The sequence below is a fragment of the Elgaria multicarinata genome, chromosome 2, assembly GCF_023053635.1.
Source record: "Elgaria multicarinata webbii isolate HBS135686 ecotype San Diego chromosome 2, rElgMul1.1.pri, whole genome shotgun sequence".
Classification (NCBI taxonomy): Eukaryota; Metazoa; Chordata; class Lepidosauria; order Squamata; family Anguidae; genus Elgaria; species Elgaria multicarinata.
This window is the reverse complement of record NC_086172.1, coordinates 64,613,083-64,628,582: the sequence shown is the minus strand read 5'-3', so window position 1 is coordinate 64,628,582 and position 15,500 is coordinate 64,613,083. Positions and strand designations below refer to the sequence as shown.

The following is a 15,500-nucleotide window of genomic DNA, read 5'->3' as shown; positions in this document are numbered from 1 at the left end:
CAGCAGGGTGTGAAGCTTCTCTTAAAAGGGATAAAGAAAAGTATTTGTTGACAAGAACCAACATTCGAAATGGTATGGTATCAGCGAAGAGCAATAAAAGCATGAATGCATACCACATAGTTTTTCCATTTGATTTCCCCTTCTGAGGTCTAACCATTTAACTCAATTCATACAGAGTGCAATACTTCTAAACTTAAAGCATTTCAAGGTATTACTTTATATCCATCTCAGATAAAAGGTTCTCTCTTCTTCAAACATCCTTTATTCTTCAAAAAGCAGAAAGAATGTTTTGAAGGTTTGGAGGAAAAGAAGTGCCACTTGGTAAGGCAAGGGGAAAAAAAAAAAGCCCATCTAGAATTTCTAAGTATGGTCCCAGTGGTCAGTCAAACCTCTCAAGAGCTTCTGAACATCCCATAGTGTAGCAAGTGGAAATCTGCCTTTGCTTTGTAGGGCAACAGAGGGAAGATTGCAATACAAAAACATTTGAGTAGAAAAAAGAATTGTATTAATTATTCCCTGCAAAAGCAACATATAGCCTACTATGTTCAGATTCCCAAAGATAGCACATCACTTAAAGGATTTTGGAAGGAAATATAGGACGTTTTAAAATGCAAATAGCACAACATAGCACACTAGGGGTGCATAAATCTGAGCCACTCCACTGTGAACACAAACTCCTGCCTGCAGAGGATTCAATGTAGCCTTGTTTCAGGAGGACCAGTATTCTGCACTGCACAGAGAGGCTGGGAAGATGGCATGGGGCTGTGGGACACAAGCATAGGCCTTCTGTTTTCCATGATGGGACATCAGGGCTTCTCCCATTTCTATGGATGTGCTATGTAAGCAGAGGCTGGGAGAGGGAACCCATGTGCATCTTCCATGTGCAAGCACCCTGCTCACCATGGCCTGGATTGTGCATATGCTGAAGTCTAAATCTTAAATTCTATACATAATTCTATGCTGAATGCACTTTGCTGGATAGTATGGGGGGTAAAAATGTGTGTTTTTTTCTTTCATTGAAAACCAAATAAGCACTTCAGCGGGAAAATTGTCTGCTATCCGATTTTTTCTTGTTAATGTGCTTGAAGATTCTGGATTTCTGGACATTCTTTGACTTCTGGTAGCCAAACCCTCCACCGCCACCTCGTTTTTGCAATCTCTTCCCATGGCTGCTGTTTACATCTGAGAATTGTGTCAAGGAATGCAGGTTCATAAAAACAAAAACTAGCTTACGATATTAGCATTCTTAAGGATGGTGCCTACTTCGGGGGTGGGAGTGGTGAAAACCATTGCATGCACAGTTCAGAATAAACTTGCGATTGTGGCAAGGGAGAAGTAGTGGTCGTCATTCCTCTGAATTTCCTACAGGGAGCAAATTCACTACCCTTTTAGGTGCCACCATCAAGTTAACCTTGTAATTAAAGCAGTCATGCTTCCAAAGGCAAGCACAACTACTCCAATTAAACAGAACAGTTTGCAAATTAGAACGCAGAGGAAATATTTCCAGTTCAAGAGAGAACAAAAGAAACACAGCACATCCCCCCAAAAAATATGCTATGGCAGACCTTCCCTAGAGTAGCAACATCGTGTTGTGTCCAATGTAAAACTGATTGGTTTCATTCCAACTACCATTTGCAACATTGGTGTAAAATGTGGCAGCTATGCTGCTAACCCACGTTGAAGGTGACTACATCACCTCAATACTGAAAGGCCTGCGTTGATTGCCAATTGCTTTCTGAGCTCAATTTAACCTTTAAAGTTCGAACCAGCTTAGGGCATGGCTATCTGAGTGACCACCTCTCTTGGATACAAACCCCTCGATTATTAAGACTAGCAAGAGAGGCCTTTGCAGAGGTCTGCTTGTTGGGCAGGTATGAACAGGTTTTCTCCTGTGTTCCTCCCAAACTCTGGAACGTGCTATTTCTGGTGTTGTAACTGGTACCCACACTCTCTGCATACAGGAAGGGGTCAAGACATCTTTCTAACTTGACTTTTTAGATTGCTTTTATGGTTCTGATGATTAAATGTTTCAGTATTTTTATGTGATTATGGTTTTTACTTTGTGATAGTTTTGTAAACTGCCTTGGTTGGTTTCAGATAATCAGTATAGCAATAAATAAACAGAAATAAATAAAACAAATTAAAGGGCCATATTGAGACATCACAATAAACTGTGGTACGTTGCAATAGGAATAAGTAGGTGCATGCTTCAAGCTCATGCACTCCCAGCCATTGTTCACACAGTTGGAGCAGTTGGAGCTTCAGCTATTGGGTAGTATATAAAAAAAGTAATGAATAAATAAATAAAACTTACAGCTGCAGTTTCTATCTTGAAAAATGCCATTTTAGCTGCTTTACTAGTATTTCACCAGCCTATAAAATGGATTAATATATAACCAGTTGACTTCAGCATATTTCAGTGAACACATTACAAGAGTGGGCGTGAAAGAGTTAATAACTTGCAATAAAAGGATACTGAGATCCACAAATGGTGGAACCTTGAAGCCAAAAGACAGAGCAACCTTGAGCAGATCCAAGTTATTGACATTGTAGATCTGCTTCAGAGAATGGGAATCATAAGCTCTTATATAGGCTTTGTATGCTTCTTGGGCTGACTTGTGAAGAAAGTAGTTTTTCTCAATCAATTTTTCCAGCTGAAATTTAAAAAGGAAAGAGGCACCATCAATTAAACCCTGTCACTTAATAAATTAGCAAATATAACATTTTGCAGGCAAATGACACCGACATTTATCATTTCCACAAATAAGGAAATACATTTAGAATACAAATTTAAGTGTATTTTTAAAATTTAACAAAACAAAACCAGTTACCTTAAAATACTGGGCTTTTAAAAATTGTGATAAAAAGGCTAAGTAATATATAATTTGAGTATTATGTACTTCCTTTGTTTAATAACATGTGAGAATTCCATCTAGTATAGATGGGCTTTGAGAACTTCATCAAAAATATCCTTCCATTTATCTTCCCTAATCCTTAAACTACACATTGCATATGTTGCCACCTATAGGTTCTTTCTTAAATCACAAATCACACTGCTTAAGGAAGCAGAGCTTTCTTAAATCACAATTCTCAGTTTCTCTCAGGCCTGAACCCCTGCTGTCAGCTGTTTACATACACATGCTATGATTTTACCCATGAGGGCCATGCCCTTGAGAATGGAAAGACCATCAGACATAAGGTTCATGACACAGCAGGTGAGTTCACAAAACACAGCAACCCACACTGAAGGTTGAGTATGGATTGTTGATAAACAGTGGGTTCCTGCTTTATGTGAACCCAGCATACTTACAAACCATGGTTTGTTAGTGTGGCTGGGTTCATAACACAACAACCCACAGTTCAACAACAACTTTCATTCAACCCATACTCAACCTTGAGTGTGGGTTGTCATGCTGTATGAACCCAGCCAATGCTAACTCATTTTTAAAATAGATTGCTATAATCATCTTAATGTAACAGGATTAAAGGCCATCCAAATTTAATTCCACCACAATCCATTGTAGCTTAAAAGTTAAGGCGCTTTGTCCGTATGTGATTTTAAAATGTTTGTGTTATGGATTTTTTAATATATATTTATGTTGCTAGCTGCCTTAGACACACAAAATCAGTAAGATTAAGAATACTGGAAGTCTATTTTACCTGGGACTGGATGTCAGAAATTTTGGACCAAGAAAATTCATATTCATTTAATGGTACCTAAAAAAATCATTAAGCAAAAGTATTATATGCAAACATTATTGAGTTATTGCTTAAATACCAGCTTCTAACAGAGAGTTTGTATCCTAAAATGGAAACAAGCATCTGAGCAGAACAAGGTGCCTCCCCACCCCTCTGGCCAACTTGACATAGTCTCTGGAGTCCAATCCTTCTCTGCACCTCTGTGCCCTGTTCCTACATACTAGCTAATTTAGTGCTTATGGAGTAGCCTTCTAATCTGGATTGCAGACTCTACAAGAGGATGTCTCAGGGAGTAACGACAATTGTAGACCTGCAGCATGGGCAGCTGTTTTGCAATTGCTTTCAGAAGTGCCCTCGTAACTAAGGGCATTTCACATTTTATACCCACCACGGGACAATTAGTCTGATGAATTCCTGTGCAAATGCGTCACAAAAGTTTCCACATTTGCATAATTCCCATAAAAGATGTGTATGAGTCATCCTAGGATGGGAAAACAAGTTTATATGAATGACCCCCCTGGGCTCTACCCAGTATGTGCAGCAGGACTGCTCAGCATCTCCAGAGTGCTATTACTGCCATTAAGGCCTTTGCGTGCCTATGAAAGACATACAAAGAAGTATTTTTCCAGTCAGTTCATGACCATTCTTGACATCGTGGGAGGCAGAAGCCAGCTCTCTCTATTCTGGTAGCAGTGGAACCAGCATCTCAAACTGGGGCACTGAATGATAAAAACTACTTTTTAAAGCAGCATGTGTTTAATTTTCTCTATATTCCTTTAAGCTCCACACTCGTGATGGAAAGCATTTTCTAATTATGCAGTTTCATAATGGCAGCTGCTCTGAAATTCTCCAAAGTTTATTCCATCAAATATTCTCTAGGCAATTAGAAAGTGGAATATTGAAATATTTGATTAATCATTATAACTACAAGCAGCTTTGCTGTAGTATTCCATACTGACTTACCCTGGCTTGCTTTAGGTAACGCAGGAAACCCAATTCTTCTGGTCGTAAAATAAGCAGAGCGTGTCCTCTTCCGTTTATACCCCGGGCAGTTCTACCGACACGATGAATGTATTCCTTTTTGAAAACCAAACAATGTGAGAGCAATTAACATTCTGAGGAAAGTTGATATTTTTAAGGTAATCACAAAAGCTTAGCAAGGAAGTCCATTGATAGACAGCTAAGCAACCAGACACAGCGTTTCCTTCTCCCCAAATGAAGTTCTTACTTCAATTATGGAAAACAAAACCAGAAGCACAGAAGCTTCAGAAAAGCATGTGCTGTTGGACATGGGGAAGCATTTCTTTCTGACTGGCAGTAGCTGGAACAGCATCAGCCACAAGCAACTTCAGGGGCTAGCATCTCCTCAGGCAGCTGCCAAGGCCATAGAACCCTGCAACAGTCCCATTGATGACCCACCCACTCTCCTCTTCTGCCACCAATTGCTCACTTGGGCAGATGGTAACATCTGCTAACCTGCTCTTTCCTTTTAGGTCGCTACTCCCTTAATTGCCACTCTACCTACCTTTCCGGCCCCACTGGAGCTAGTTACAATGCTAAGACGTTGTGTGCCTGAAATGTGAGTCACTAACCATGATGGCATTTAAATCAGCAGCGCTGATAGCGATGCCACAGCTGCCTTGCCTGGGATGCTGCTATTACTGTACTGGCACAAGACAACTGCACAGATCCACAATGAGGATACCAGTTTTGTGCCTCTGTCTATGTCAGTCTTCAGAACACCATGGGATAGGGATTTGGTGGTGGAGGGAAGAGAAGGAGGAGCAAAGTAATGTGTGAAGATTCCAAGGAACAAGGAATTCTAAAATGTAAAATGTCTCTTCCCACCATTTACCAGACTTTCTAGAACTTCTTTAAAAAAAAAGATTTTGTAGTAGCTCTAAGCTAAAATAAAAACTCTTTTTAACTCTTCAGAAAGTTGCATAAATTATCAGTCTATATCAGATTCCATCATAATTGCCAGATTGCTAGACCCCTAATGAAACCTATTATATTGTACAAAAAGCTCTAAACAATACTTTACGAAGGGGGCCAGGGCACAGCATGAAGGAGAGTAAACTTGCTGAAGCTAAGCAGGTTGCTGTCTGGGCCAGTGCCTGGCAGAGAGCATTGAGGGGGAAAGGCTGAATATAAATGTAATGAATAAACTTTAAACTGGGTTTGCAGGAATTGCATTGAACACGAATCAAAACGTAATGGAAGTTTCAGGTACATTTTAGAACTACACAGAATCTTAAATGCATAAAATGGAACAGCTTTCTAGAAATTGTACAACCTTGGGATCATCTGGTGGGTCATACTGAACTATCCAGTCGACCTCAGGAATGTCCAGTCCTCGGGCAGCTACGTCTGTGCACAAGAGTATGCCAGAATCTGCATTACAGAACTGGAAAAATGTGGTTGTGCGTTTCGTTTGTTTCTGCTTGCCCTAGAAGGAAAAAGATACTCAAGATGAAGTTCAGCAAGAACTGCAGGATTCCTTGAAGAGAACTTCAAAGCAAACACAGTTTTAAAATATGCAAATATCAGGCAAACTTCAAAGTAATTTGCAATCTTTATCTGCTTACATAATTATTATAAGCCCATGACTACCTTCCTCCTGCAGCACCCCAAATCCTCCAACCCTCCACAAAGACTTGTAGTGGTGAGGGGCTGCAATAGGGAGGGGACATCAATTCTGCCAGCGATTTCTGTTCTGGCAGAGGTCCAGCTTAGATTCAACTCACAGTGTGTTCATAAGTTATCCATTACTAGCTATTAAATAACATCCAAAAACAGCACTATCCAAGGCTTTCTGTGAAGGAATATGCGACATATCTAGCGGTCCCTTATAAGGCCCTTGTCCTTGGAGGTCACTGACCCCAGATTTCTCCCAGGATTCCCCAAAACACTATCTGCCACCCACTACTAATTTACAGAGAGAAGCAGGAGCCTCCTTCTTCTATTCTTAGTATGTGGAGTGAGATATGCCATTCTTCAAATCCACTCAGGCCAGAACATAGGTGTTAAATAAATAAATGTTTGCCGCCCACCCCAACAGTTCAACATTCAGAACAACTGATAAATAACCATAATAAAGATTCTAAAAACTTAATGCTACACCTCTGCTTTCAATAATTTCTCTTCCTTTCTTCGCACTGAAAACCTGTCTCCGATTCAACTCACTAACTTTCCATGTTTAGGCAGAAAAAATGGCCTACAACTGGGGAGCGCAGCTAGCTGGGGAATGCTGGGAGTTTGGATTGTACCCTTAACTAACTGCTCTGATCCCTCATTCCTCTCGTTGTCTCTCTCCATCCCTGACCTCGCTCCGTTTCTATCCTCCTTCTAAATGACTTTCTCCAACTAACTTCAACCAACATTCCAGTCTGGTCTCAGCTGTCAATAATTCTTCCACTCACACTTCGGTCACAGAATGCAGACAGTAGCAGCCCTTCTCATGTCTGTTGCATGTGGACATTCTATCTTCGTGAGAAAGTAACTCGAAAGTACTGAACTACTTAAAAGCTCACACATGCGTTGAACCATAACCAGTTGCTCTGCATGCCCCCCTCTAGTTTACCTATGGCAAAACCATTCTGGTTCATAGGTTCTCCACATTGCCTGAAAAGAGTAAGCTCTGGATATTATGAGGCATAATGACAAAGCAGAAAAGAAGGGAAAAGAGCAGCAGCACATACAATGGAGCCACTCATGGGAATGCGTTCTAGAAATCCTCTGCCATGAGGCACCTGATAAAATGTTATTTCATTATTCTGTAAAGCTCCTTGTTACAATGATGCATTTCAAGAAGACTACTCAGAGCCTTACAGGTCAGGTATATATCGTCCCACAGCATTTGTAACCTTCTAGAAAAACAGGACACTCAGCTTTGACTGTTATCTGCTCACAGAATAAACATCTAATTTTCGTTTTTATGTTAATTTATGCAGAAACAAAGGAATTTTCATCTCTTCCACATCACGGACAGTGGAAAAATAATTTTAGCATATCAGCGTGGAGCCACTTATAATGGTTAACTGACAGCAAACACCATTCTAACAAACAACTTCAACCTTGCTGACAGAACCCAGTTCTTCAGATAAGCATTTTAAAGACAGCTTTAAGAGAAAAGTTCTCCTGATGGCATTTAAAGGTTAATTTATGACTCCACTGCTGAAATCTTGCTGAGATGCTGACATTCCTGTTATACATCCCCAGCCTTCATAAAGGCCACCTGCAATTTACAGTAACTTCAAAGCGGCACACATAACTCAAGTTTGGAAGTCAGATTAGGACACCTGACTATAGATACAAAAGTGGGCTTCATAATAGCAAAGTAAGCCTGAGATCAGCTATCAGTGAAGGCTGGCATTTGGCTGGCCAAAAATACTGGGAAGGATCCAATGGGGTTGCGCTAGCAGAAACCGGTGTGCAGTAGCTAGCACAGTGAGTTTCCCCACTGGATCATTTCCTCAATTGGTAAATAAACCATGGCTTATTACCAGATAGTGTGTTGGATCTAGCAAGAGGAGGCTTTTGATGTAGTGGTGGATGAGAGAAGAGGCAGAGGAGACCATCTTCACCAATTCCACATGCATGCAGTCCTCTAGGTCCTCCAAAAATCTGCTCTGGAGGTTGGGGGACCCTCTAAAACAGTGGAGGACGTGGCACTGAGGGCACTACACTTCTACATTTTAAAGTACATTTTTAACTAGGACTATAAAGAGAATCTACATGGCTGTGTAAAAATTGAACACAATTGTGTAATTATGGCAGGAATATGTTAAATTTGATGTGGCACTGAGGGCCAGGGCTGGGCAGAAGGGGGGGGGGGGCAGTGGGGCCAGTTGCTTGATTTTTCTGTTGTTGATGATGAATATGCCCAAAGAAAAGCATGTAAAGCATTTCTGAATGTGAAGAAGTGATGTCTTATATACATCTTGAATAAAAGTGCTTGCCGTTACCTTTTCTATAAATCGTTCTAGTTCATATGTATTTAGAACTGATTAAAAATACTTAATGAGTAGTTTGAAATGGGGCCTACATTTCCCATCTGGCCCGGGCCTACTACCAGCTTTGCCCGGCCCTACTGAGGGCTGAAGATGTAGTGGAGTAATCAGTCAATATTGCCTTCCCACTTTCCAGCAGTGGAAGCGTTCTGAATAAAATTCCACTTAAGAACCTTAGAAGTGCCATGCTGGATCAGACCCAGGGTCCATCTAGTCCAGTTTGTTCACACAGTGGCCAACCAGCTGTCGACCAGGGACCAACAAAGCAGGACATGATGCAACAGCACCCTTCTACCTATGTGCCCCAGCAACTGGTGCATATAGGTTTAATGCCTCGGATACTGGAGGTAGCACAGGATGCTCCAGCCAGTGGAGTAAAAACACTGAACCCGATCCAGCAAAAAGGAGGCATGTTAAAACGAAGACGTTATGTATTATTGCCAGATGCTAGTTCTTCAGAGGATGGGCGTACATGTATAAACTCACCCAAAACAAATCACTGCCCACGCCTGACAAACAGTCATGGGTAAAAAATGACAGCTTTAAAACAGATTATTGCAAGGTGCATACTTACATGAATGGCCAGGACTGGCAGATCAATATAGTTAAGAAGTTCATAATGGTACTTCACAGACATACATGAAGAGAAGAATACCATCAGCTTCTTCTTCCGATTCTTCTTGAGAAAAGTAAACAGCAGGAGGAACCTCTTCTCTGAAGGGCACACTACATAGCCCTAAAATTTATTTGAAGAACAGTTTATCTACATGCAGCCCTTTAAATCAACGCATTTAAACCCACAGTCAATCTAAATCAGGCAAAAAAACCTAGCTTCTGATAACCCTGTTCCTGATCTCTTTTATGTAGGGTTTCATTAGAATTTAAGGGGTGAGAATGACTCTTGTTAATTAAAGAAAAGAGATTGACAAAGCTTTTATTTTTAAAAAGCAATACAAGTATAACTAGAAAAAGGTACAGTTCTTACAGCTCCATCCTGCGCCACTTTACTCAACAATCCAACCAGGTTCAGTGAGATATACTAGTGAAGATATTCAAAAATTACAGTCTTAGAATGGGGCACACTACCTGTTTAAATGTTTCAACGGAAGCTAAATTTTACCTTTTAAATCAGCCTTCCCCAACCTGATGCCCTTTGGAATACAAGTCCTAGCATTCCTGGCCATTGGTCATGTTAGGTGAGCTGATGTGAGTTGTAGTCCAAAACATTCAAAGCACAAGGTTGGGGAAAGCTATCTCAAAGTCACTACAATTCTATCTCATACAATTCTACATTTTACAGTACATTATGAACCAGGACTATAAAAAGAAGCTGCATGGAAGTATAAAAATTTAGCCCAATTGTATAATTATGATAGGAATAGATTAAATTTGGCATGAGAACATTCCACACAATTAGGCCACATTATAGTCCACAATTCATATGTTCAGGCAGAAAGTGAAACCCCTGCCACGCCAAAGCCATTTGCAGCAATATCCTTGCCACTGCAGGTGAATGTGAATCACGTTTGATAAAAGGATGAATGCATATTTGAAAGAAAAACTACCAAATATCAGTTTGCTGAAGCGCACACTGAAAAAAAGATAGAGACACATATCTGTACTTGGGCACTAATCTCAATTTTAGGAAATGAGGGATGAAGAAAGGAAAGAACAGTGGCAGGAAGATAAAAAGCATAACAAAACAATCTCTGCTAAGACATTAATGCCTCATCACTGTTCCTCAAGTTACCTGTTCAAGACCCTCTACAGTTGCAGTCTCCTTATTGTCATCAACCCCGACATACAATGGCTCCTTTTTTAGAGAAATCTTTGCCAGGTCTTCAACTTTTCGGGTTTGCGTAGCAGAGAACAGCATGGTCTGTCTTCGCTCTGCGAGGGGGAAAAACAGGAATGGAACAAAGCAACAAGTTTCTCAGACATTTACAAGGTAACTTGTCACTCTTTCGAGATATCCAAATGATGCAAGCAGCTTAATATGCATTTCTGAAATTAGTAGCTCACAAGGTTTTTCAACTACAAGCCAAATCATTTCAGATCACAACTGAAGTAGTAGTACATTAAAAAAATGTTTACTTATTAGCATGTGCTGCTGCAAATAAAAGTAAACACACTTTTAAGGCTGCAATCCTAAACATACTTACTTGGAAGTAAACCGCACTAAACATACTAAGTCTTATTTCTGAGTAAATTTGCATAGGATTCCACTGTAAATCTATTAATAAGCCCACTAGTACAAGCTACACTTATTTTATATTCTGTACTGTGCTTAAAAACAAATACACAAGACACACTGAACAAGTGAGCAGGAGTTACAAAAACTGAAGTATTTAAGGACTGCTGCTTTCACCATTAAATACTATAAAGTGAAGACCACTTGAATACTTGACTTACTTGGCAGAAGTTTTATGATCTGTTTCATTTCTTCCTCAAACCCAACTTCTAAAATTCTATCAGCCTCATCAATTACCAGGCACTGAAGGTTCTTATACATAAACCCTGGAGTATTCTGCAAGACATTAAAAACATTGCTAGCCAGCTATCGAAACACACACAAAACAAATCACATGCTAATCAGTACTGCTCTTCCTACCTGCATGTGGTCTAGAAGTCGGCCTGGAGTTGCCACAATGATGTTTATACCATTTGCCAGTTTCTGGGCCTCAGCTGATCTATTACTGCCTCCCATTACTAAGCCATAGGTGTGGACATGATGTGTCATCAGTTCCTTGAGAACACCATACGTCTGCATGGCAAGCTCCCGTGTAGGGGAAAGGATGAGGACGCCCGTTCCTGAAAGGAAGGAGAGAGAGCGTTTAGAAAGGTGCTTATTAAGCCAAAATCATGACAAACCATTATCCCCAAATTGTTCTTCAGAGTTTCAAGTGATAAACCAAAGAAGAAAATCTCACCATTCCTAGGCATGAATTTTAACTTGTAGATGAGTTCTATTGTTGGAATAAGAAATGCAAGTGTTTTGCCACTGCCGGTTTTTGCAGCTGCTAGAATATCTCTGCGTATACAACAACAAAAACAGAGTTTAGGAATGGTATAGCAGACCAGGAGAACTGGAACAGAACAACTCAACATCAAATAAAAACATAGGGTAACAGTACAGCCCTGTAAATGTCTATTCAGAGGTAAGTCCCATTGAAATCAATGGTAGTTTCTCTCATAATCGCTTGTACTTGCTGCCATCCCACACCCTGTCAGCTAACCCTACGATGCAGGGAATGTATGCTGTTGGGAACCACTGCCTCAAGAAGCCCCAAGTGCCTTGAAGCAGTGGCTTCCAATGCTCTCTCACGTTTTGCATTTTCTGGGAAAGAGGTGGAGAAGAGCATATATCGAGTCACAATCCACTGCCTGAAAGCCCACCAAACCAGCTGGTTTAGCCCTGCATGGCCAAAGCTCTTAAGTCACTTTAGCTACAAAGCTACCAAAGCTTCAGAGGTGGGGGAGGGTGTGTGTGACAGAGATTGGCAGAGGACCTCTTCTCACCTCTGAAACTATAAGGAAGACTGGTTGCTTGCCAGAGTGCAGCTCCATATTTACCATGGTGAGAGGATATTGCTGAAGCCTGCTTCCAGGTAAGTGGGCACAAGAGTGCAGGCTAAACCACATGCTACTCACAAGATCTCTACTCATTATACAAAGGATGCTTTTGTTTTCCAAAAGGGAGCAGTGGACTACTTTAAATTGCCTGTTTTATGTCATTCCCTATTGAAAGCTTACTTGATTTTAATGTAAGCTAATGACAACAATCCAGCAGTAAGTTAGAAAGAAATATAGCCTAATCCTATATGTGATTTTTAAAATTATATTGGACTGTGTTCACTTGCTCCCCAGTTAGTATGCATAGGGATTCCAGCCTCAATTTCACTGATGTCTGCATGCTTCAGTGTGCCTAATGTTTGTGCAGGATTGTGGCCAATGCATTCAGGTGGTGCAATTTTCTCCCAGTTTTAGTACACAAAACACTCACACAGATGAACAAAAACAAGCAGTAAGATACCTTCTGAACTGTAAGATACCTTATCTTTATTTATTCACTGAGTTTGTCTCAAGAAAAAGAAAAGAGTTTCAACAAGACACAACTGCTTTTAAAGGTCATATCTTACCTGCCTTCCAGAAGTGGTTTAATACTTTTATGCTGAATTTCTGTCATGTGTGTAAAACCCATTTCAGCTATTCCTTTCAATGTGTTCTCACTGACAAGGCCATTAAGAGAAGCAAATGACGTATCTTCAAAAGCACCTGAAGAGAGAAACAATCTCAGTCTTTTTCCCTCAATGGTCTGCCCAAAACCAATGACTAGAGTTGAAATGTCTGAACTGGGACAATGTGGTATTTGACTATCAAGTCTAATTTCTATAGACTACAGAAAATAATTGTCCCTATGACATGTGTGATATTAAATTTAGCACACAAATCCTATACAGCCTTACTTCCAAGGTTGCCTAGAAAATGAATGAATATGTTTTAAAAGAGAAAATTCTATCTAAACAGAAATATCTCAATGCACAAAATCCCACTACATAAGAAATAGAAGAGGGGGGGGGGCTTGCCTGTTAGTCCTAGAGGCAAGACAGGTCCATCCGCATCTCCATCCACCTCTTTCTCATCCATGCTGTCACTATTTTCTTCTTTAGGCTCTCCATTTAAGGCCTCTTCTACATCACCAAACTCTTCCTCATTTTTTGCTTTTTTAGTCTCTGTACCTGTACAAGGAAAGCAATGTATTGTCAACAGTGCATATTTCCAAATCAACTGGTATAATTGATAATTTTAAAGCAGAAAAAAAACACAGTATACTGATCCTTAGTTTTATACATTTAAACTATGGACAACTATTTCTTTTATACCATCTCAACATACATTTTATACTGAAGGCATCGCAGCTGCAGTAATACCATACGCCAGCAAAGAAATAACACTGAAGATCATTCATTCAAAACAATGTAAAAATCAAGACGTAATACCATTTTCTGTATCATTCACTATTTTTCTTTTTTTCTTTTTCTTCTTCTTCTTCGTCAGCTCAGGTTGTGTGCATCCAGCCTCCTCAGCATTTATCTTTACATCAGGTTGCTCCACAGCCTTTATTTTATCTTCCATCACTGCTTCTGAGATGTCCTCAGCTGTTGTTCCTAACAAAGGAAACCATAATGATAAGCCAAGCATTGTTTGACCCATTTTTTTTCTAAAACAAACATAAATTCTAATGGACAGTTCACAGACTCATCTATCTGGAAGAGCCATATGACAGCACTAGACATATACGTGAAGTCGCTCAAAGACAACTCTCTTCAAATACAAGAAGCCCCTTGTAGCACTGGTTTTCTTACTGAAATGAACAGGACTTAAGTTAAAATGACATCAGATATCTGTCACATTGACACATATTTTTCATCTAAACTCAGCTGCTGAAATGAAGACAGCTTGGAACAATCAGGAATGAACTTTTAAGTGAAAAGACTTAAGAGCCCTGCTCAGTTGTTGTACTGAAAACAAAATTCCTAGACTCAGAATGTGCTCAGAGGCACCGTGTTCTTTAGATTTAAGTGTATGACTTTTGCACCCGGCTCTGGTTAGTGAACCTTGGGATTCTAGGGGAAAAAAAAGTAACACAGACTTGACAAACTTGAGGTCTGCCCACCTGTATTTGTAGCCCATTTTAAGGCTTTGATACAGTTTGTTAAATGTTTTATCCCTCTTGTATGTTAAATGTTCATACTAGGATCGGTAAACCTGGACCTAGTCAAACCATAGAAAGCTGCCTTATACTGTGTCAGAACCCTGGAGAAGCTGGGGATCAAACCAGGAACCTTCTGCATACAAACCATGAGTCTATCACACTGAGCTATGGCCCTTACTTCTTTTATTTATGCTACTCTTTTCTGTTGCTAGATAAATGAGTAGATGATCGAACGACAAGCTGGGTGATCCTCAAATCTGGAACCACAGCCTAACTCCAGCCAAGCCTACAACAACCATGTAAGGTAGATAAATATTCTCTCCATTCCACTCTGGAAAGAAAGAGGTGGTCGCCTGCCCCTAAATCTAGCTCTGCTCACAATAACCCCATTAAAGTAGGTCAATACCATCATTATCTCCATATTGCATTGAGGGAATGAGGCTGAGAGATAACTTTCACTCAAGGACCTGTAGTCAATTGTAGGCTTGAGAGTGATGTTACAGAAGCCGGGAACTGGCTGATTCGCAGCTCCTTCGCTTAACCATTACCCTACAAACTCACACTCTAGTGTACTTTATGGAACCCCTTCCGCTCCCTCACAACAACCACTCGCGCGTGGCATTCCTCCTCCTCCATCTTCCACCCCCATCCCGTAATGGCTTCCCTTCGCCACACGTCCCCAACCCGCCCCGTACCGGATGGCCCCGGGGCCAGTGGGTCGGCCGCTCCTTGCCGGGCCAAATTGCGCTGACGTATCTTGAGGTTGCGCTTGTGGAGCTTCTTGCGCAGCAACCGCATCGGCAGGTTCCCGGTGTTCGCCGCCATCCTGCCCTTGCCGAGCCGAACTGAACGCGACCAACGAGGCCCACGTGTGCGTACGGTGGGGAGGAGGAAGAAGACGGAGCAGGAGGAAGAGAGACCGGAAATGGTGACATCAGCTGACGCACTGTAGCTTCCGGCGCTGCGAAGGTAGCGCGAGCAGCGACCTCTGGCGCCTCGGAGGAAGCAGAGCGCGGGGCGAGAGGAAAAGGGATCCGTGGCGCCTGTTTTGTTGGCACCAAAAGAAGATGGCG

At 40.9% G+C, this 15,500-nt stretch overlaps 1 protein-coding gene across 2 annotated transcripts; it reads right to left on the bottom strand.

Annotated features, from left to right (window-relative positions):
* Positions 1-239: 239 nt before the first annotated feature.
* DDX18 (DEAD-box helicase 18) lies at positions 240-15,291 on the bottom strand. Of its 2 annotated transcripts, XM_063116624.1 has the most exons (14): positions 15,123-15,291; positions 13,712-13,879; positions 13,298-13,450; positions 12,851-12,986; positions 11,642-11,742; positions 11,323-11,522; positions 11,124-11,238; positions 10,462-10,601; positions 9,286-9,447; positions 5,996-6,148; positions 4,663-4,776; positions 3,661-3,717; positions 2,477-2,654; positions 240-1,182 (listed from the first exon to the last, which is right to left on the bottom strand). In XM_063116624.1, the coding sequence occupies exons 1-14, from the start codon at positions 15,250-15,252 to the stop codon at positions 1,037-1,039; spliced, it is 1,953 nt and encodes a 650-aa protein (XP_062972694.1). In that variant the 5' UTR covers positions 15,253-15,291; the 3' UTR covers positions 240-1,036. The 2 variants fall into 2 exon arrangements, with proteins under 2 accessions (XP_062972694.1, XP_062972695.1); XM_063116625.1 differs by lacking the exon at positions 15,123-15,291 and having other exon boundaries at positions 13,298-13,444; positions 13,705-13,780.
* Between the last annotated feature and the right edge of the window lie 209 nt (positions 15,292-15,500).

Excerpts from the sequence above, each read along its gene's own strand:
- DDX18 (XM_063116624.1), bottom strand. The coding sequence starts at position 15,252 with ATGGCGGCGAACACCGGGAACCTGCCGATGCGGTTGCTGCGCAAGAAG. Across the intron at positions 12,987-13,297 it reads CTTGCCTCTAGGACTAACAG|GTGCTTTTGAAGATACGTCA; the intron begins GCAAGCCCCCCC and ends TTCTCTCTTCAG. Across the intron at positions 11,523-11,641 it reads AAAATTCATGCCTAGGAATG|GAACGGGCGTCCTCATCCTT; the intron begins GTGAGATTTTCT and ends CCTTCCTTTCAG.